The following is a 17253-nucleotide window of genomic DNA, read 5'->3' on the forward strand; positions in this document are numbered from 1 at the left end:
AAAGGTGCATTTACACGCGCTGAGCAGCAGCAGATTATCGGGAAGGAAGCGTTCCTTCCCGACATTCGGCTGCTCGTTCAGTGGAGTTGAAGTGTTACATTTACACACAGCCACCACCTCTACAGTATGAGACTGAGCGGTCTCTATTGCCATTGCTCGTCTTCATACAGCTGCACTGTTTCTTGGGAGTAGACCGCACGATCTGCTGCCCGGAAACGATGATCGACTTGCCTGCACAAACGACAGGATCACCTGATGAACACGCGTTTTGCTCGTTCGTCGGGTGATCAGCGGAATATTTACACGGGCAATTTGTCTGGGACGAGCGTTCACAGGAAAAAAAATCTGCCCGTCTAAGGGTACTTTCACACTTGCGTTAAACTTTTCCGGTATTGAGTTTCGTCCTAGGGGCTCAATACCGGAAAATAAACGCTTCAGTTTTATACTAATGCATTCTGAATGGAGAGCAATCCGTTCAGTATGCATCAGGATGTCTTCAGTTCAGTCACTGTACGTTTTTTGGACAGCGAAAATACCGCAGCATGCTGCAGTATTTTCTACGTCCAAAATTCCTGAACACTTGCCGGAATGCTGGATCCGACATTATATTACATTGAAATGCATTAATGCCAGATCCGGCCCCAAGTGTTCCGGAAAAACGGATCCGGTTTTGGAGTCTGTACATGCGGAGACCTTTTTTAAAAAAAGTGAAAAAGTTAAATACCGGATCCGTTTTTCCGGATGACAACCAGAGAGACGGATCCGGTATTGCAGTGCATTTGTGAGACTGATCTGCATTCGGATCGGTCTACAAATGGTATCCGTTTGCATACGGAACTGCCTGCCGGAATCCAGCAACGCAATTGTGAAAGTACCCTTAATCCACCTGAACGCTTCCTTCCCACCAATCTGCTGCTGCTCGGCGCCTGTAAATGCGCCTTTACTTCGTGGTGGGATCTCATTGGCGTAGACTTTCTAGACAATTACGTTTTCTGCAGCCTTAATAGGAATATAAATGCTCTAATCCTAAACCATCTTTTTGGTAAATCAGGTCTTCGGGGCACTCGTGTCGCACACGTGAGCTGCGTTTTTTAGTTGGTGTGATGAGTAAAGTGAATAGACGTGACATGCCGGCTGAGTCCTCCTGACTTTACTAATGGCTTTCCACAGGCTGTAGACTCTGATCTGTTTGTGTGTTTAGCAGCGCGCTCGGCCTGGGCTGTGAGTCGCCCACACGTCATTTGTTTGAACAGGACGATAATAGGAAGGGTCGGGGTTTACAGATCTGTCATAGTGCAGAGGAAGGAGAGCATGAAATCATTTTGGTGGCAGGTTTCCTGACATCTGGAGAAGAGACTGCCGGCTTCCTGCTTCCCCGCATATCTCCGTACCAGCACCATGCTATATAAAACTCCTCCGTCTTCCCTCCACCGCTCCATACTGCTTTTGTTCAAGGAGCAAATTGAATTGTGAAATGCTCTGGCGGTGGTTCTGGTCACAATGGTGTCATCTGCTTTTTGTGTTTACAGAAGCAAACACATATCTCTTTATGATCCAATTTTTGTGCCACCCGTTCACAAGCTTGCAAAACCTCTTAGGCCTCATGCACACTACCGTATCCGTTTTGAGGTCCACAAAACACGGATCCCTACCGTGTGCATGCCACCATTTTGTTATCAAAATTCGGTATAAATGTCCTATCCTATAGGACATGTATCTTTTCTGTGAGGCCGCGGAACCGATATATACGGATGCGGACAGGTGTCTTGTTCAATTATTTTGTGGCCCCAATCGAAATCAATGGGTCCATATTCGATCCACAAAAAATACAAATTGAGTGCATGAGGCCTTAAAGAGGTATTCTCTTCTCAGTCAATGGTGGCATATCGCTAGGAAATGCCCCCATTGCTTGATAGGTGCGGGTCACACCTCCTGGGACCCACACCTACATAGAGACTGGACCCCTGAAGATTGTGCAGGGTGCCCTCCGCCGCCGCCCTCCATTCATTTCTATGGGGCACTGGCTCTGCTATTTCCGTCTGCCCCATAGAAATGAATGGGAGCGGTGGCCACGCAAGTGTGGTGTGCTCCCATACATTTCTATGGGGAGCAGCGCTTATGGGTGGCCGGTCCTCGGGAAACCTTGGGTCCTCCAGCCACCACCTTCCTTGCTCCGTTCTGGGTGTAGGTGCAGATCCCAGAGGTGGCACCCGCACCTATCAGATAATGGGGGCATACCCTAGCAATATGCCCCCATTGTCTGAGATGGAAATACCCCTTTAAGCTTATGTTCACCTCCGCGCACTATTTTATCTGTGGATAACATTTAGTAACTACTGCCTTTGCTACAGTATGGACTGTAAGAAGGTACAAGGAATCATCGTGGATGATGGGTACGTGTCACCGAGGAGTAAGAAACGTTTTTTATGTGTCAGCAGCAGTTGCTGTTTGACACCTTGATATTTAGTATGGCTGTAATAGCTGATCCGGGACGCCTCTTACTGGGAGTAGTCAAAGTGCTGGGTGGGTGACTACTCCCCATGTTCCAGGCTGGGTTTTGCCAGGCATAAAAACCAGCCAGCACTGCCAGGTAGGGAGGATCGCCTCCGTCTGACAGTGGAGCTCAGTAGGTCTGTGTGCTGTGATCTGAGGGCTGTGTTGGGATCTGTGGCTTGAGCTGGGCTGAAGGGCTCAGACCCCAGTGAGGGCGAACAAGCCGCCTAACGCCTGCCTGTGGACTTGACATAGCAGAACTTCCAACAGGGTGTGAAGTAAGGGTACTTTTCACACTTGCAGCAGAGTATTCTGGCAGGCAGTTCCGTCGCTGGAACTGCCTGCCGGATCCAGAAATCCAGACGCAAACTGATGGCATTTGTCAGACGGATCCGGTTGCGGATCTGTCCAACAAATACATTGAAATACCGGATCTGTCTCTCCGGTATCATCTGGAAAAAACTGATCTGGTATTAATTTTTTTTTTGCATTTTTAAAGGTCTGCGGATGCACAGACTGGAAAGCTGGATCAGTTTTGCTGGAACAATGAATGACTGATCTGGCATTCCGGCAAGTGTTCGGTATTTTGGGCCGGAGAGAAAACTGCAGCATGCTGCGGTATTTTCTCTGTCCAAAAAACGTAAGGGGGACTGAACTGATGCATCCTGAATGGATTGCTCTCCATTCTGAATGCATTAGGATAAAACTGATCAGTTTTTTTCCGGTATTGAGCTCCTGTGGCAGAACTCAATACGGGAAAACAAAAACGCTAGTGTGAAAGTACCCTAACACCCAGGAGCAAAGTTGACTGTTTTGTATATGAACTTTTCATGTGTGTGAACTTGCGTTTTTGTTTTTTGCTTTCACGTGTGAATAAACACTGAACCAAGAACTTGTACTTTGCCTCTGTGCTGCACCCGGTAATCCTAACTACCAGAGCGAATCCCCAGAGGACCTACATATTGAATTCTCAGAGTTGCCACTTGGAATCAGTCAGCGCTCTGCTGACAGGCATGCCTCTTACCTCCTAGTTACCCTGCCTAATCCAAATCTTTTACATAGTTTTCTTGGGGTTTAGTTAAGAATTTATGGTTGAGAAAATAGGAAAAAAAGGAGAAATATATAAGCAAAATCGAGTGTTTCATTGACACCTTACCTGATCACTTTGGTTGTCTATGGACCAAAGTTTGAACTTGAAGGACTTGTCTATGTTTGCATGAAAGTGTTTGACTGTTACTGCACATTTATGACCAGGTTATCACGAAGCGTCAGCACTAGTTTCATAACTGTTGGACCATGGCCCTGGACTGTAATTCATAACAATCACTTTCTGTTAATTTTTTGACAAATGTTTGTTGTATTGTCGGCTATATATATGTCATTTATCATCATAGTAACTGGTCTTTTTTTTTTATTTCTAGGATGGACTCAACTCACTGGTTCTTGACCTCGACTTCCCTGCACTACGAAAGAACAAGAACATTGACAACTTCCTAAATAGATGTAAGAGTTCATGTATTAATCATAGTGGCTTCTATTTCTAATTATTATTATTTTTTTTATATAATTTTCATATAATTCCTAAGACACGGTTCATATCTGTATCATGGGATGCCAATATATTCAGAAGCCACAACATAGTGCCGGACCTGACCCACGTCAGATGCCACCAGCATCCAACGCAGATGAGGGCTCAGGGCTTCGTTACACACTACACTGCTCTACAATAGATGGTAATGACGTGATCCTGCCTACCATATGCCATCATGGCTGAGCAGCCTGATAGGAACCCTCACCCATGTGTAGTAGATGCAGGTGCCAGAGCGTAGTGTGTATTGAGACCCCGACCCCTCACCTTCCTAGGCAGCTCTGCAAGTGCAGGCAACCAGTCCTGCTCACATTCTAGGACAGGTTGCTGGTGGCCATTTTAAGTCATTCCTGGTGAACTCCTCTAATGAAGAGCAGAGTTTTCAGAGTAGAACAGGTGATTTTTAATTTTAATTTTTTTTTTTTAAATATTAGGTAGAAGTTCTGTTGTAGACCATCTTGTTGTATGACTGGTATTTTTTTTAAATTAAGTATAAGATTTGCATTATTTTTATTTTTTTTAAAGATGAAAAAGTTGTCAGCGATGTGCGACAACTACAGATGAAAGCAGAAGATTATGACATAGTAAAAGTCATTGGACGAGGGGCCTTTGGTGAAGTCCAACTGGTAAGAAATGGTATCCATTGTCTGAACTCAATGAGAATACCTTTAAATGACGGCCGTCTCATTTATGTTTGTGTTGTGCCATTTACACACAATACACCCCTACTGAATTTATCGGATGTGATGTAGTGTTGTGTCCCATTTGGCATTATGTGATTTCGTCTGCCCCGACCATTGAGGCTCTGGGCTTTTTCAGACAGAATCTGCCACAGATTCCGCACCAAGGAGCCGTTGGGGAGCTGCGTGAAATAAGCTTCCCGTTACCTTCAGTGGGCTGCCATAGTATGTGACTATGCCAAGAAAGAACACGTCGTGGCCATAAACTGCCGCTGCATGAATGGCATCGCCACCACTTTCTGAAAACAATGGGCGAGAGACCCTTCTCGTCTACCCGGCGGCTTTTTGGCATGGTGGCAAAAGAAAGCCAACATGTGAACAGCCCCTAATATGTGTAGGTTTTAATACTGGGTGGAGATAAAGGGGTGCAGGGTAAAAAAAATATATATTCACTGAAATCTATCTGTGTAGCGCCACCTGCTGTTTGTTCTTTTTCTAAATTCTTTGTCCTGCCCACTGAGATGGAAGCACATGCTCCGTTCCATCCTTCAACTGCCACCAGCTGTAGCAGCGATGACTCGCCCCTGATTTGCAGATTGAAATAAATGTAAGCAGAGCAATTTGAGCAATGAATGGGGAGATCTCTGGATCCATGTGAGGTACAGGGCTGGTTCTACATTTTTTAGAAAGAGACCGTCATGTACTGTGTGATATCTCGTAATTTTTTACATTACTCATGGTACAATCCCTTTAGCCCTGCCTGTTGGATCTTTGTTTCCTCGCAGTCTGGACCAGCTCAGGCCCCACAGATATTAGTATTTTCAGAAGCATTTGAAGCTTCCAGGATCTGCTCATAAGTAATACGTAATCGTGAACAGGTCCTATGGTTTATGTGCGCCTAGTGGATGTCAGTACAAAGGATCCATCACCTATATAGATGTATTACATATATAATTTCTTTGTGTCAATAATTGGAGATGGGTTTTGATTTCTGTTTTCTTTTTAATCTTTTATAGGTTCGCCACAAAAGTACGCAAAAGGTTTATGCAATGAAACTGTTAAGTAAATTTGAAATGATAAAAAGATCAGACTCTGCCTTTTTTTGGGAAGAAAGGGATATCATGGCCTTTGCAAACAGCCCGTGGGTAGTTCAGGTAATTTCACACTTTTATTTTATTTTACTTATTTTTATTTTTTTATCTTATCTTATTATTTCTCTTTTGCTTTTCTCTATTTCTTTTAATTAATTTGATTTCTGCCATTTGTTGGGGGTTTTAGGTCTTAGAATTAACAGCTGATGCCAATAGTTCTGTAAAGGTCTGTCACCATGAGAATGCAGAACAATCTGCAGGCAGCATGTATATAGTTTGTGGGAAAAGATTCAGTAAAACTTTTAATTTATTCATTTGAATTCCTTCTTATTCTGGGCTTAGGACTCCAGTGGGCGGTTCTATCGGTGATTGGCTGTGAGGACCACCCACTGGACTCCTAAGAATTGGAATTTAAATCCAAGTTATATAGTTTTATCGAAAAAGTTCTAATATACTACTATATACTCTAATATACTGGTATATTATTCAGTTAAATTCCTGCTCATTCTGGCTTAGGAGTCCAGTGGGTGGTCCTTAGTCAGTCATTGATAGAACCGCCCACTGGACTCCCAGAATGAGCAGTATTTTAATTACTAAATTACAAGTTGTACTGAACCTTTTCCTGCAAAATGATATATCGGTCTGCTTAGCTCCTCTAGCTCTATAACATTATGCACTTTTAACATGACGGGTCCTCTTTAAGAGGTTGTCTTAACATGCTGGCGCATTGTGTAAATAAAGCCAGCGTCGGTGATCAGCTGGATGACTCATGGGGTAATTCTCTGTACTGGAGAATCGCTATGTAGTCCTTTCAGTGGTCACATGGGTTAAATTCATTGTGAAAACCAGTATGACCCATTCTTATAAAAACGAATGTCGCTCTGCTTTCCAGTGACCCAGAATCGCATGTGAATCTGGATTAAAGGGGTTCCTTCGCTTTGGACAATCCCAGCATGTTAGAGTCCCTGGCCAATACGGCTTGACAAACCTATTAGGTAGTTGTCAGTCCAGCATTCATTTGGCTGTCAGCCATCTTTCCTCATGCTTCATACATATGACTACTCAATTTCTGAACGGGAAGAGGGGAGAAAGCTGCTGTCAGCAATGGGCAGTTAAAGGGGCTCTCCAGGAATTAAGAAAATGAATATACTTAAATGTTACTTCATTATAAATACATTTCCAAATACCTTTCATAAGTTAGAATGGCTCATTTTTTCTAGAGAGCAATTATTAGGAGAAATAAAATGGCCGCCATCCTATTAGTGCACACAAAACCTGTCCTAATCGCACAGCAGGACAAGTTGCTTCACAACACTGATCTAAAGAGCTACCTCATCCTCCTCTCTGCTCTACTTGTCAGGGATTATGATCCTGAATATAGCTGATAAGATCTTCAGCTAAGTCTCTGTAGGAATGGAGTTCATGAGGAGACATGAAGTGCAAAGAGGAGGTGGGGATGTGGATAATGTGCAGCAGCACTTGTATGCAGTCTCCATTACTACAGTCTGTTCTGTCAATCCTCTCTGTACTTCATGTTTCCTCATGGACTCCGTTCCTAGAGAGATTCAGCTGAAGATCTTATGTGCATTTAGGATCCAAATCCCTGACAAGCAGATCAGAGAGGAGGATGTGGCAGCTCTTTAGCTCAGTGCTCTGAAGTAACTTGTCCTGCTGTGTGATTAGGATAGGTTTTGTGTGCACTACTGACATCTGTTGTTGTGAGAGAGTTGGGAGGCCCCCATATACATTAGATGGTCAGCCAGTGCCTCTAAAAACTGTGGATTGGGCTGACATTTATCTATTGCTTGTGGCCAGTTTAAGTGGATCATAAAGTGATCACCCCCCCCCCCCCCCCCCCCAATGATCTCCTGCAATTGTCTGGAGAAACCTGGCAATAAGTGTTCAGCTTTCAGTGTTTTTTTTGTTTGTTTTTGGCGTTCTTTTTCACGCAGAATCTGTGCCAAAAAAATAAAAACACTGCTAAAAAGCCTACTATTCATTTCAAGAGGAGGCAAAACTTGCCTTTTTTTCCATGCAGAAAAAACAGCATGAAAAAAAGAAGCAGCATACTCTGCCTTGGCTTGGAATCTGCACTGATTCTCCTATTGAAATGAATGAGAAGCTGAAAAATGTGCCCAAAACCGCTCAGAAAATCATTCCGGATTCCACTCAGATTTTTTTTTTTAAGCGTGTTTTCTAAATCCATCATGTGAACATATTTAGGATCCTTACCAGAAGTTTCTTCTATCAGAATTCTCTACCAGGGTATATGAAAATTGGTTTTCTAAACTGGACGGCCCCTTGAGTATTCATTCCGGTTAGTTTCGGCAGTCATTGCGTATTATTTATGAACTGGGAAGCTCAGGATTGACACCGATTTAGATTCCTTCTAGATGGTTATAGGGAATTGTGGGAGAACAATGAATTTTAATAGTTTTGGCTCAGTTGACATTTTTTGTAGGACTTCTGTTTTTAATGGAACCTAAGATTCTGTGTCATATGATGGATCCGAACAGCACCCGGTGAACCCTAATGGGTTATAATGGAGCCTGTCGGAGATTTATGATTGCCATTTGCTAACCAATAAAGCCGCGCTGTGTGTACTGCACTATGGTATATGCCGGAGAGATGACCACATATTGAATGTTACAGCTGTCTTGTGCCTTCCAAGATGAGAAGTTCCTCTACATGGTGATGGAGTACATGCCTGGCGGAGACCTTGTAAACCTTATGAGCAACTACGATATGCCTGAGAAGTGGGCAAAATTCTACACTGCCGAAGTGGTCCTGGCCCTCGACGCCATTCACTCCATGGGCTTGATCCATCGAGACGTCAAACCAGACAATATGCTGCTGGACAAGAATGGCCACCTGAAGCTGGCGGACTTTGGCACATGCATGAAGATGGATGAAGTAAGTAAAAGAATGATGATGATGAAACAGCATCCAGATCTAATGCAGTAAATTATTATCTCGATCTATGGTAGTCTGTAGTTTTCAAGGTGTTAATGTCACTATCTCTGGTGGTGTAGGTCAGTGAAGGGGTTAATGTCAGTATACTTTGTGGTTTAGGGCACTGAGAGGGTTAAATACAGTATTTCCGGTGGTCTAGAGCAGGGAAACGGTTCATTATACATTATGCCCGGTGACCTAAGGAAGTTATTCAGTTTGTGTAAGGTTCCCTAGTGGTCTAGGTCAGAGAAGGGGTTAATTTATATAGTATCCTTGGAGGTCTAGGGCAGTAAAGGGGCTACTGTCAAGGTTTTGGCTATATATTGCTTTCTGTAGGTGACGGTTGGCGTTCGGGCTGTAAGTGCCCAGGCCGCTCTTGCTTCTTCTCACATAACCCCCTCCCCAGCCTGTTGCTTGGCCTGCCCTGTAAGCCTCTTACGTCATCCAGTGTACTGGCCGATGTCCCGCCCGCGCATGCGCACTGCATGGAATGATGCTGCTGCCCACAATGGTCATCACAGTGAGCATGCGCCGGCGGGATATCGGCCAGTACACTGGATGACGTAAGAGGCTTACAGGGCAGGCCAAGCAACAGGCTGGGGAGGGGTTATGTGAGAAGGAAGAGCGGCCTGGGCACTTACAGCCTGGACGCCGCCCCGGGGCTCTTGCAAGCCCTCATTTGGTGAACATCCAAACAAAAAGACAAAGGTACAATTTGACTGATCTATTCTATAGTTATGCTACAGCGCTATGTAAGTGGTCTATAAGGGCAAATTGTGGTGACAGACTCCCTTTAAAATCTAGTGCTTTAATTGGATATTCCTATTGTGCATAGAAAAAAAGAAATGCATGGATAGGACAGATAGACTGGTTACTATAAGGCCTCATGCACACGACCGTATGTATTTTGCAGTCGGCAAAAAACGGATGCTGCGGTATTTTCTCCAGCCAAATACTGTAAGACATCCTGATGCATCCTGAACGGATTGCTTTCCATTCAGAATGCATTAGGATAAAACTGATCAGTTATTTTCTGGTATTGAGCCCCTAGGACGGAACTCTATGCCGGAAAAGAATAACGCTAGTGTGAGAGTACCCTTACTGCAGCGTGTCGCTCGGGCTGAGCTCAGCATCTCTCCGCCAGATCCCTTTACAATGGTTGGATGTGCACTTAACAAGCTCGTTAGGTTTGGTTTTGTCTCCCAATTATAAATCTGCCGCCGGCTGCCATTGGTCTGCGCTCGCGTCTTGCAACAGTTTGATGGCTGCTAATTGCCGGGTGGTTTCCTCATCTTTACATGGGTGTAGAATCCCCCCACCCCCCTAGTGTCACAATGAAGGCTCAGTCTATGCACATTCCAGCCGCACAAGCCAGAGACCTGTATTAAATTCTTCCTGCAGCCGTCACCGCTTCCCGCTCCTGAGGGCTCGGCACTTTTTTTTTTAGGAACACAATGTGCCAGCCAGCGCTCCGGCTTACACGGATCTTGCCATATAGGAGCAGGGTATATGTGTGGAATGAGGCTGATTAATAGAATATCCGAGGGATTCTTTTTGGGATATTGAAATGTATTGCATTGCTGATAGCGCCAGCTAGTGGTTATGTCGTGGTAAAGCACGGTCAGTTAATCCGGTGTTATTTCTGGAGTAGCTATTAATACTTTTTAATTGCTGTTTCTTTCTATATTGGCAGCGTATTCCAGCAGATCTTCCACCCTGTTGGTGCGCTCACACGAGGCGCATGCGCTGCGGATCTTCCGCTGGATCTTGATTTAGAATAGCAGCAGAGAGGATGAAGGGTTCATGTGCATCCGCGAAACAGCCAGCCCTATGATTGAAATGCCTGTTCTTGTCCGCGGGGCCACGGAACAAAAGCACGAATGCGGACAGCATACAGTATGCTGTCCACATCTTTTGTGGCCCCATTGAAATGAATGGGTCCACACCCGTTGCGCAAAAAATTTGCTAAATGGAATTGGACACTAATATACGGTTGTCTGATTGAGCCCTAAACCTCATTCACACAATGCGCGGGAATTTAAACTCCTTTCAAATTATGCTGCAGATTCACCATGGATTTAACCCTTTGCAATGCATAGGGTAAAAACCGCAACTAATTCAGATTGTTTCCACTGCATTTTCAGGATAGACCATCAGTATCAGATTGCTTGGGTCCGACACCCCCATCAGTCAGCAGTTTACCTTTTTGCTCTGTGGTGGACGGCGGTGGTAACTGCAACACTGGTCCCATTGAAGTGGATAGAAGCAGCGCTGCAGTTACCAGCTCTGTCCACTTCCCGTGTTGGAGTTACAAGGTAACAGCTGATCGGCCTGGTTTCAGACCCCTGCTGATGTGGTCAAGCAGAAATAATATTGGAGAATGCCAATCGGAGAAGAGCAAAGATGGTATTGTCTGGCTTAAACGGTCAAAAACGAGAACAATCTAAAATAGCACAGATCATATAGAACATGTGATCCTCGTGGTCCTCCGTAAGACCGTAGCTGAGGGTGGAAGAGCGCTTTGCTGGGAGTCTTGTGTTCTCCTCCTCATACAGCCCGTTCTCCCTGGTCCAGAGGCTCCGCATAGATGTTGCGAACACTCTGACACCAATGCCTTATTCTCCATTAATACTAGGACCACCAGTGACAATTTCTTCCAGTATACTTATCGCATGTCACGATCGTTAGTAGGTTTTTATTTAAAAAAAATAATTTATTCACACAGGCACGAGAATACAGGGCTAGACATGTCATCTAGGCAAGATGTCTAGCCCTGTCAATCAACGGGGAGTGCCCAGCTCAGAGGGCTGTTAGAAGAGTGGTGCTCTAAGGACTCAGTCCAAACCCTTGGTGCTCGAACCAGCTCATTTTCATATTGCTAAAAACACAAATATATCGGCAACGGTTCTACCTAACGATATAGCTAAGGTATTGTTTCAATCAGCACATTCAACCCTACTAGCCAGTATGGCTGGTTTAATAGGGTTAAACATGATGACAGATACTCTTTAAAGCCGATCACTGAAGGCTCCCAACAAGTGGACTCTTTATGATCAGCTCTTTGCCAAACGTGTTAAGTGAGGATTGATTAGCACAGAATCATTACTTTTTAATCTAAAAAGTGTGTATTGTCCAACCTTTTTAAAATGGATGAAAGCTGATTTCCGATTCACTGGCTGCAGAGACTCCTGGCGAAGAGCCGATTTTGCAAGTGGAATTTGTTGACAGCTGCTCATTTCTTCTGCAGTGGCCACTAGTGGGGAAATGTGGTACTACATGTGGCTATGTTAAACTATTACATGTACAGTCTGGGCTGTGCAGACCATAGCGAGAGACTTTGCTTATTAGCAGGTGTGGCCCCAGAGGGGATCGTGAATGGAGGGTGTCCATATACCCTGATGTGAAAGTGGATGCCTAGTGAAACAGACCTTTCAATAAATCTAAAAATGAATGTCTCGCCATCAGTTATTTGAAGACATCTTGTGCACCTTTAGGTTATGTTTCGTAAATCAAATATTTGCCAGTGATAACCCTCATTAACCCTTTTTGGGCAGCGGTACACAGTATTAGGAAATGGAAATAATTGTTGCTTGCACAACCCAAACGTATAAATGTAGTTAAGTGCCATTTAACAAGGTGCTGAAGGCTTTTCCAGGAGCGGCGGGCTGTCCCACCGCATGTTTTCACTAGAGCCTGGCACTCGGTTTTATTGAGCGCTGGTCTGGCAGTGCCCTGAAGTAAGCCGGCGTTGTGGTTAGCTGTAGAAGATAAGCAGCGTATATCAGTTGCCTTAGGAAACAAAGGCATTTATTTAGCTGGGAGAACGCGTTCCAGTGTCAATATTCCCCGCACGAGCCTCTGGTAGTCTCTGTAAATGGGATTGTGACGAGTTACATTTCGCTAGGTGTGTGGATATGACTCTGCTGGCATCGGCTGGGTCTAGATGACGGACGGGCTGGAGCGCCACACTTGTTGTGTTTGGCATTGATTGCCGTATGAAAATAAAGATGATTAAACGGGAATATAGGATTTGAAAGGGAACCTGTTCTCAGGGTTTAGGCCTCCAACCTCTTATTTAGGACAGTCATCGTCATGGCTCCTCAATAATCACCTTGTACATCCTGCCTGATTTAGCATAATGTGGGGAAAGAAGGTTGAATGCGGCATTCCAGTGGGATGGAGCCCATCATCACAAGCCATCTACAGGAGCATCTGACGTGGAAGGAGCTGAGGCCAACAGTCCTCAGCCAGTGGCCTCTGGGGGTGGCTTGTGATGAGGTACCAAACTGGCCAGACGTTCAGCAGGTCAGGAAGGGGAACAGCCAGAGTGGCTCCTCCCCTACGAATCTTGGCAGGCATTGACCTACAGCAATCGCACTTCTTTACCTGCGCTATGGTGAATTCTTCATAATACACAAGATTGTCGTTGACTGTCACCGTCCTGGATAACAGGTTCTGGGGCCTAAATCCCAAGGACAGGTTCCTTTAGTGTTCTTAGGGGCAGGTGCTTAAAAGAGAACTCTAGCTGTCTCCAGTAGCTCCTTCACCTTTTACACTAATATAAAAATAATAGAAGAACAGAATGTAATACTGTGGGGGCATGTAAGCTTTGCTCGGCACTGCTTGTGTCCTCCATGAGAAGCCACCACCATAAGCCTCTGGCAGCGTCTTATCTCCCATGAGAACAAAAGATTGGGCATGTTGAAATCCAGCGTGCCCAACCCTTCTTTGCTCGTTTGCCATCGAGGGAGAGTCAGGAAACCACCATATACACATTAGATGTTGTCTGGTTAAAGGGGTTCCCTGAGCAACAAAAGTTGGTGGCAGCAGGGTTAGAGTTGCTTAAAAACATGACAGAAGCGATGCTCTGCCCCGCCGATCCACTGCCGTTATGACGCTGCCCCATGAGAGGCCAGTGATTGGTAGTCGGTGACCTCATGAATGTAACACCAAGAACCAAATTAGTGGTTGTAGCCCGACCAGTGGTGCTGGAATGACCGAGGGCCGGGGGGGTCAGACAGGTGAGAGTAAGGCTGCTTTTGTTATATCGTAACACTCCCAGCTTTAACCTACATTTTTGTGGCCCCAGCAAGCCCCTTTAAAAGGGGTATCCCATAAATTATTTTCATATCAAACATCAAGAAATGCTGTTAATAGCGCTTTTAACTTAATTCACAAGCTTTTTCTTAAGTTTTCTCTTCCATGTTGGTGCTGCTGCTAATTTGCTTTTCGTAGTTGGCTTTCTGTGGAATCGCTGTCCTTCCCCCCTTTAGCATCTTTTAATAGGGTCTTCTCCGTTATACTGTCATTACTGAGGTGCTGCTCCTTTCCCGACGAGCAGAAAGCTATCCCTACTGGCTGCCGTGCAGTGAACGGAGAATCACAGGGTGGAGGCCTGGCTGTGGCCGAGCATGACCGCTAGCACTCTGCTCACTAGGTGACCCCGTACTGTGTTGGTAAATGTCGGACCTCTTCACTGGATCATCTTCTCCCCCCCCCCCCCCCCCCTTTCAAATACACATACCCATAATATTCTGCTTGGGATAACCCCCTCAGTTATGGCACTGTGCTTATTGGAACTCACAATACCCGCCCCCAAAAAATGTCCCAGAAGACGTGTGTGAACAGAGTTAGGTGCCGATGGCATTTGGCCAGCATAGCCCCACTACATATACCTGTATATCTTGGTGATATTCCTATCAGAACTGTCAGGATGCGCACATCTGTAACAAATAGGGCTGCGTTTCAGTGTTACAGTGCAGGCTGTCCGGATATTTGTGGCTGTACAGATTGTAGCTCGCTGCATATATGGTCATGCCCCAGAAATGTTTAGTGGTCATGCCCCGGGAATGTTCTACTACAGTTTTACTCCAATTCTGAGTAATGGGATGACTGCGGCCGGGCTGCCTGTTCTGTTTCGGCACAGTGCCTCCCCTGCTGGGAGCTGAACAGCTGAGTCACATGAGGCTGGTTCCCTTGGGCTAAATGCACACAATCAGGATTACTAAAAACTGCACCGTAGGTCGTCATGCACATTGTATTCTATAAGATTTGAAATCCTCGTGTACACAAAGCAGATTTTTTTTTCTGTGCAAATTTTGACCTACGGTGCGGATTTTAAAGTATTCCGCGCGGGTGCAATGCGTTATGCAAAAGCATTGCGTCCGCACGGATTTTGGACCCATTCATTTGAATGGGTCTTTGTACATGAGCGTTGGTTTTCACGCATCACTTGTGCGTTGCGTGAAAATTGCAGCATGTTCTATGTTCTGAGATTTTGACCCCATCGAAGTGAATGGGGCTGCGTGAAAATCGCATCCACAAGCAAGTGCGGGTGCAATGCATTTTTCACAGATGGTTGCTAAGAGATGTTGTTTGTAAACATTCTTTTTTTTTTTTTTTTATCATGCGTGTGCAAAACGCATTAAATCGCATCCGAGCTTAAAAAACCCAGAACGTGATCACAGACACAACTTAATGCGAAATTGCGCATTTTTCACTGAACACATCCACAACGCATTCGGACCTAATCCTCTGACGCTTGTCTGCAAGGGGCCTTACCCTTAAAAGGGTTCTGCGCTTTGTTTAAACTGATGATCTATCCTCTGGATAGATCATCAGCATCTGACCGGCGGGGGTCCGACCCCTGGGGACCCCCGCCGATCAGCTGTTTGAGAAGGCAGCGGCGCTCCATCAGCGCCGCGGCCTTCTCACTGTTTACCGCAGGCCCAGTGACGTCACGACTTCTATCAACTAGCGTGGGCGGGGCTAAGCTCTATTCAAGGGAATGGAGCGTAGCCCTGCCCGGGCCAGTAATACTAGTAGTGACGTCACTGGGCCTGCGGTAAACAGTGAGAAGGCCACGGCGCTGCTGGAGCGCCGCTGCCGTCTCAAACAGCTGATCGGTGGGGGTCCTGGGTGTCTGACCCCTGCCGATCAGAAGCTGATGATCTATCCTGAGGATAGATCATCAGTTTAAACAAAGTGCGGAACCCCTTTAAAGCTCCTTCACTCTCTGCGGATTTTGTTGTAGAATATTCCTCGAATGGGACTTTCAAAAATCCATCACTGAATTTTCTGCATCAAAATCTGCAGCGTGTGAAGGCGGAAGGCGCCCCAGGGAACCAGAGCCTATTAATTATAGTCTGTGTCCCTAGCAACCAGTCGCACTCGGGTCCTCGGCTAAAAATTTATTGCCGCTGAACTGAGAGCCGAAAAGGGCAGTGAAGCCTGAAAGGGCTCAAACATACATTTCCTTAAGTATTATTGACACGTTAATAATAAATAAAAAAAATTACATTGTGTGTGAAGAATCCCTTTAAATAATTTTTTAATATGGACAGTGTGCAAGAAGAGAAATTGTCCTTTTTTTCTTTTCTTTTTTTTTTTTTCCCCCTCAATGTTCACCTGCACGGTGTAAATAACGTGTTACATTTATAATGCAGGTCAGTGTAATTACGTAATTGGAACCCCTCCTATTTTAATAATGGGTCCTCACCGTGAACAGAGAGCACATGCGCAATGTCCTCTCCCTTCACTGCTATGGGACATAAAGGCGAATGGAAGGTGGCCGCAGATTTTGGTCTCCGTTCACTTTGGGGCCATTTCTTGAGGCAGTGTTTATTATGTAAAAAATAGCCGTCCCCCCATTTTATACCCCCCCTCGGCCTCTGCTGCTCCTAATCTGTACTGCCGGTAGTGCGCTCTAGACTCATATATACTTTTGCAGCAGCCCAGGTGTGTATTACAGCGGCTCCCCACTGTAGGTGGTAGGGGGTCCGCACTGCCACCATGATGTAGTTATGTACAGTTTGTGGGAATGGTGCAGGCGCGATGTGGTGGTTTGAGATCCTTTCATTTTACGCTCAGCAGAGTCCTTTCCATTTCTGTAAGCTTGGTTTTCGTCGATAGGAAGACTTCTTCCATTAGTCTCTTAAAGGGGCAGATACGACTGGAGGCAGGAGATGTTGGACAGAGCACGTCAAGGCCAGCCAAAAATGGAACATGACTAATGGGCGCTGACTAAGCTTGCAGTGTTTCCGGTCACAGCGCAGGCCTTCCTGTCACCACATTGACTTGTACATGATGGAAATCCTCATGTGTTCCAAAACAATAGTATTAGTAATAGGAATGGGATTTGTTCTATAGAAGTACATACAGTATCTCACAAAAGTGAGTACACCCCTCACATGTTTGTAAATCGTTTATTCTATCTTTTCACGGGACAACACACTGTGATGCAATATACAGTAGTCAGTGTACGGCTTGTATAACAGTGTACATCTGGTGTGCCCTCAAAATAACCAAACACAGCCATTAATGTCTAAACCGCTGGCCACAAAAGTGAAAATGGCCAAATTGTGCCAATATTTGGTATGGCCACCATTATTTTCAATCACTGCCTTAACTCTCTTGGGCATGGAGTTCACTAGAGCTTCACAGGTTGGCA

General features: G+C 45.2%; 1 protein-coding gene across 1 annotated transcript in view; it reads left to right on the forward strand.

Moving 5' to 3' along the window:
• LOC122935219 (rho-associated protein kinase 2-like) overlaps nucleotides 1–17253 on the forward strand; it is a 101083-nt gene that overhangs the window by 53923 nt on the left and 29907 nt on the right. The window contains exons 2-5 of the mRNA XM_044290984.1: nucleotides 3915–3996; nucleotides 4607–4707; nucleotides 5778–5915; nucleotides 8505–8765. Of these exons, the coding sequence (XP_044146919.1) occupies nucleotides 3915–3996; nucleotides 4607–4707; nucleotides 5778–5915; nucleotides 8505–8765 (582 nt within the window). The remainder of the gene's footprint in view (nucleotides 1–3914; nucleotides 3997–4606; nucleotides 4708–5777; nucleotides 5916–8504; nucleotides 8766–17253) is intronic.

The sequence above is a fragment of the Bufo gargarizans genome, chromosome 4 (assembly GCF_014858855.1).
Source record: "Bufo gargarizans isolate SCDJY-AF-19 chromosome 4, ASM1485885v1, whole genome shotgun sequence".
Lineage (NCBI taxonomy): Eukaryota > Metazoa > Chordata > Amphibia > Anura > Bufonidae > Bufo > Bufo gargarizans.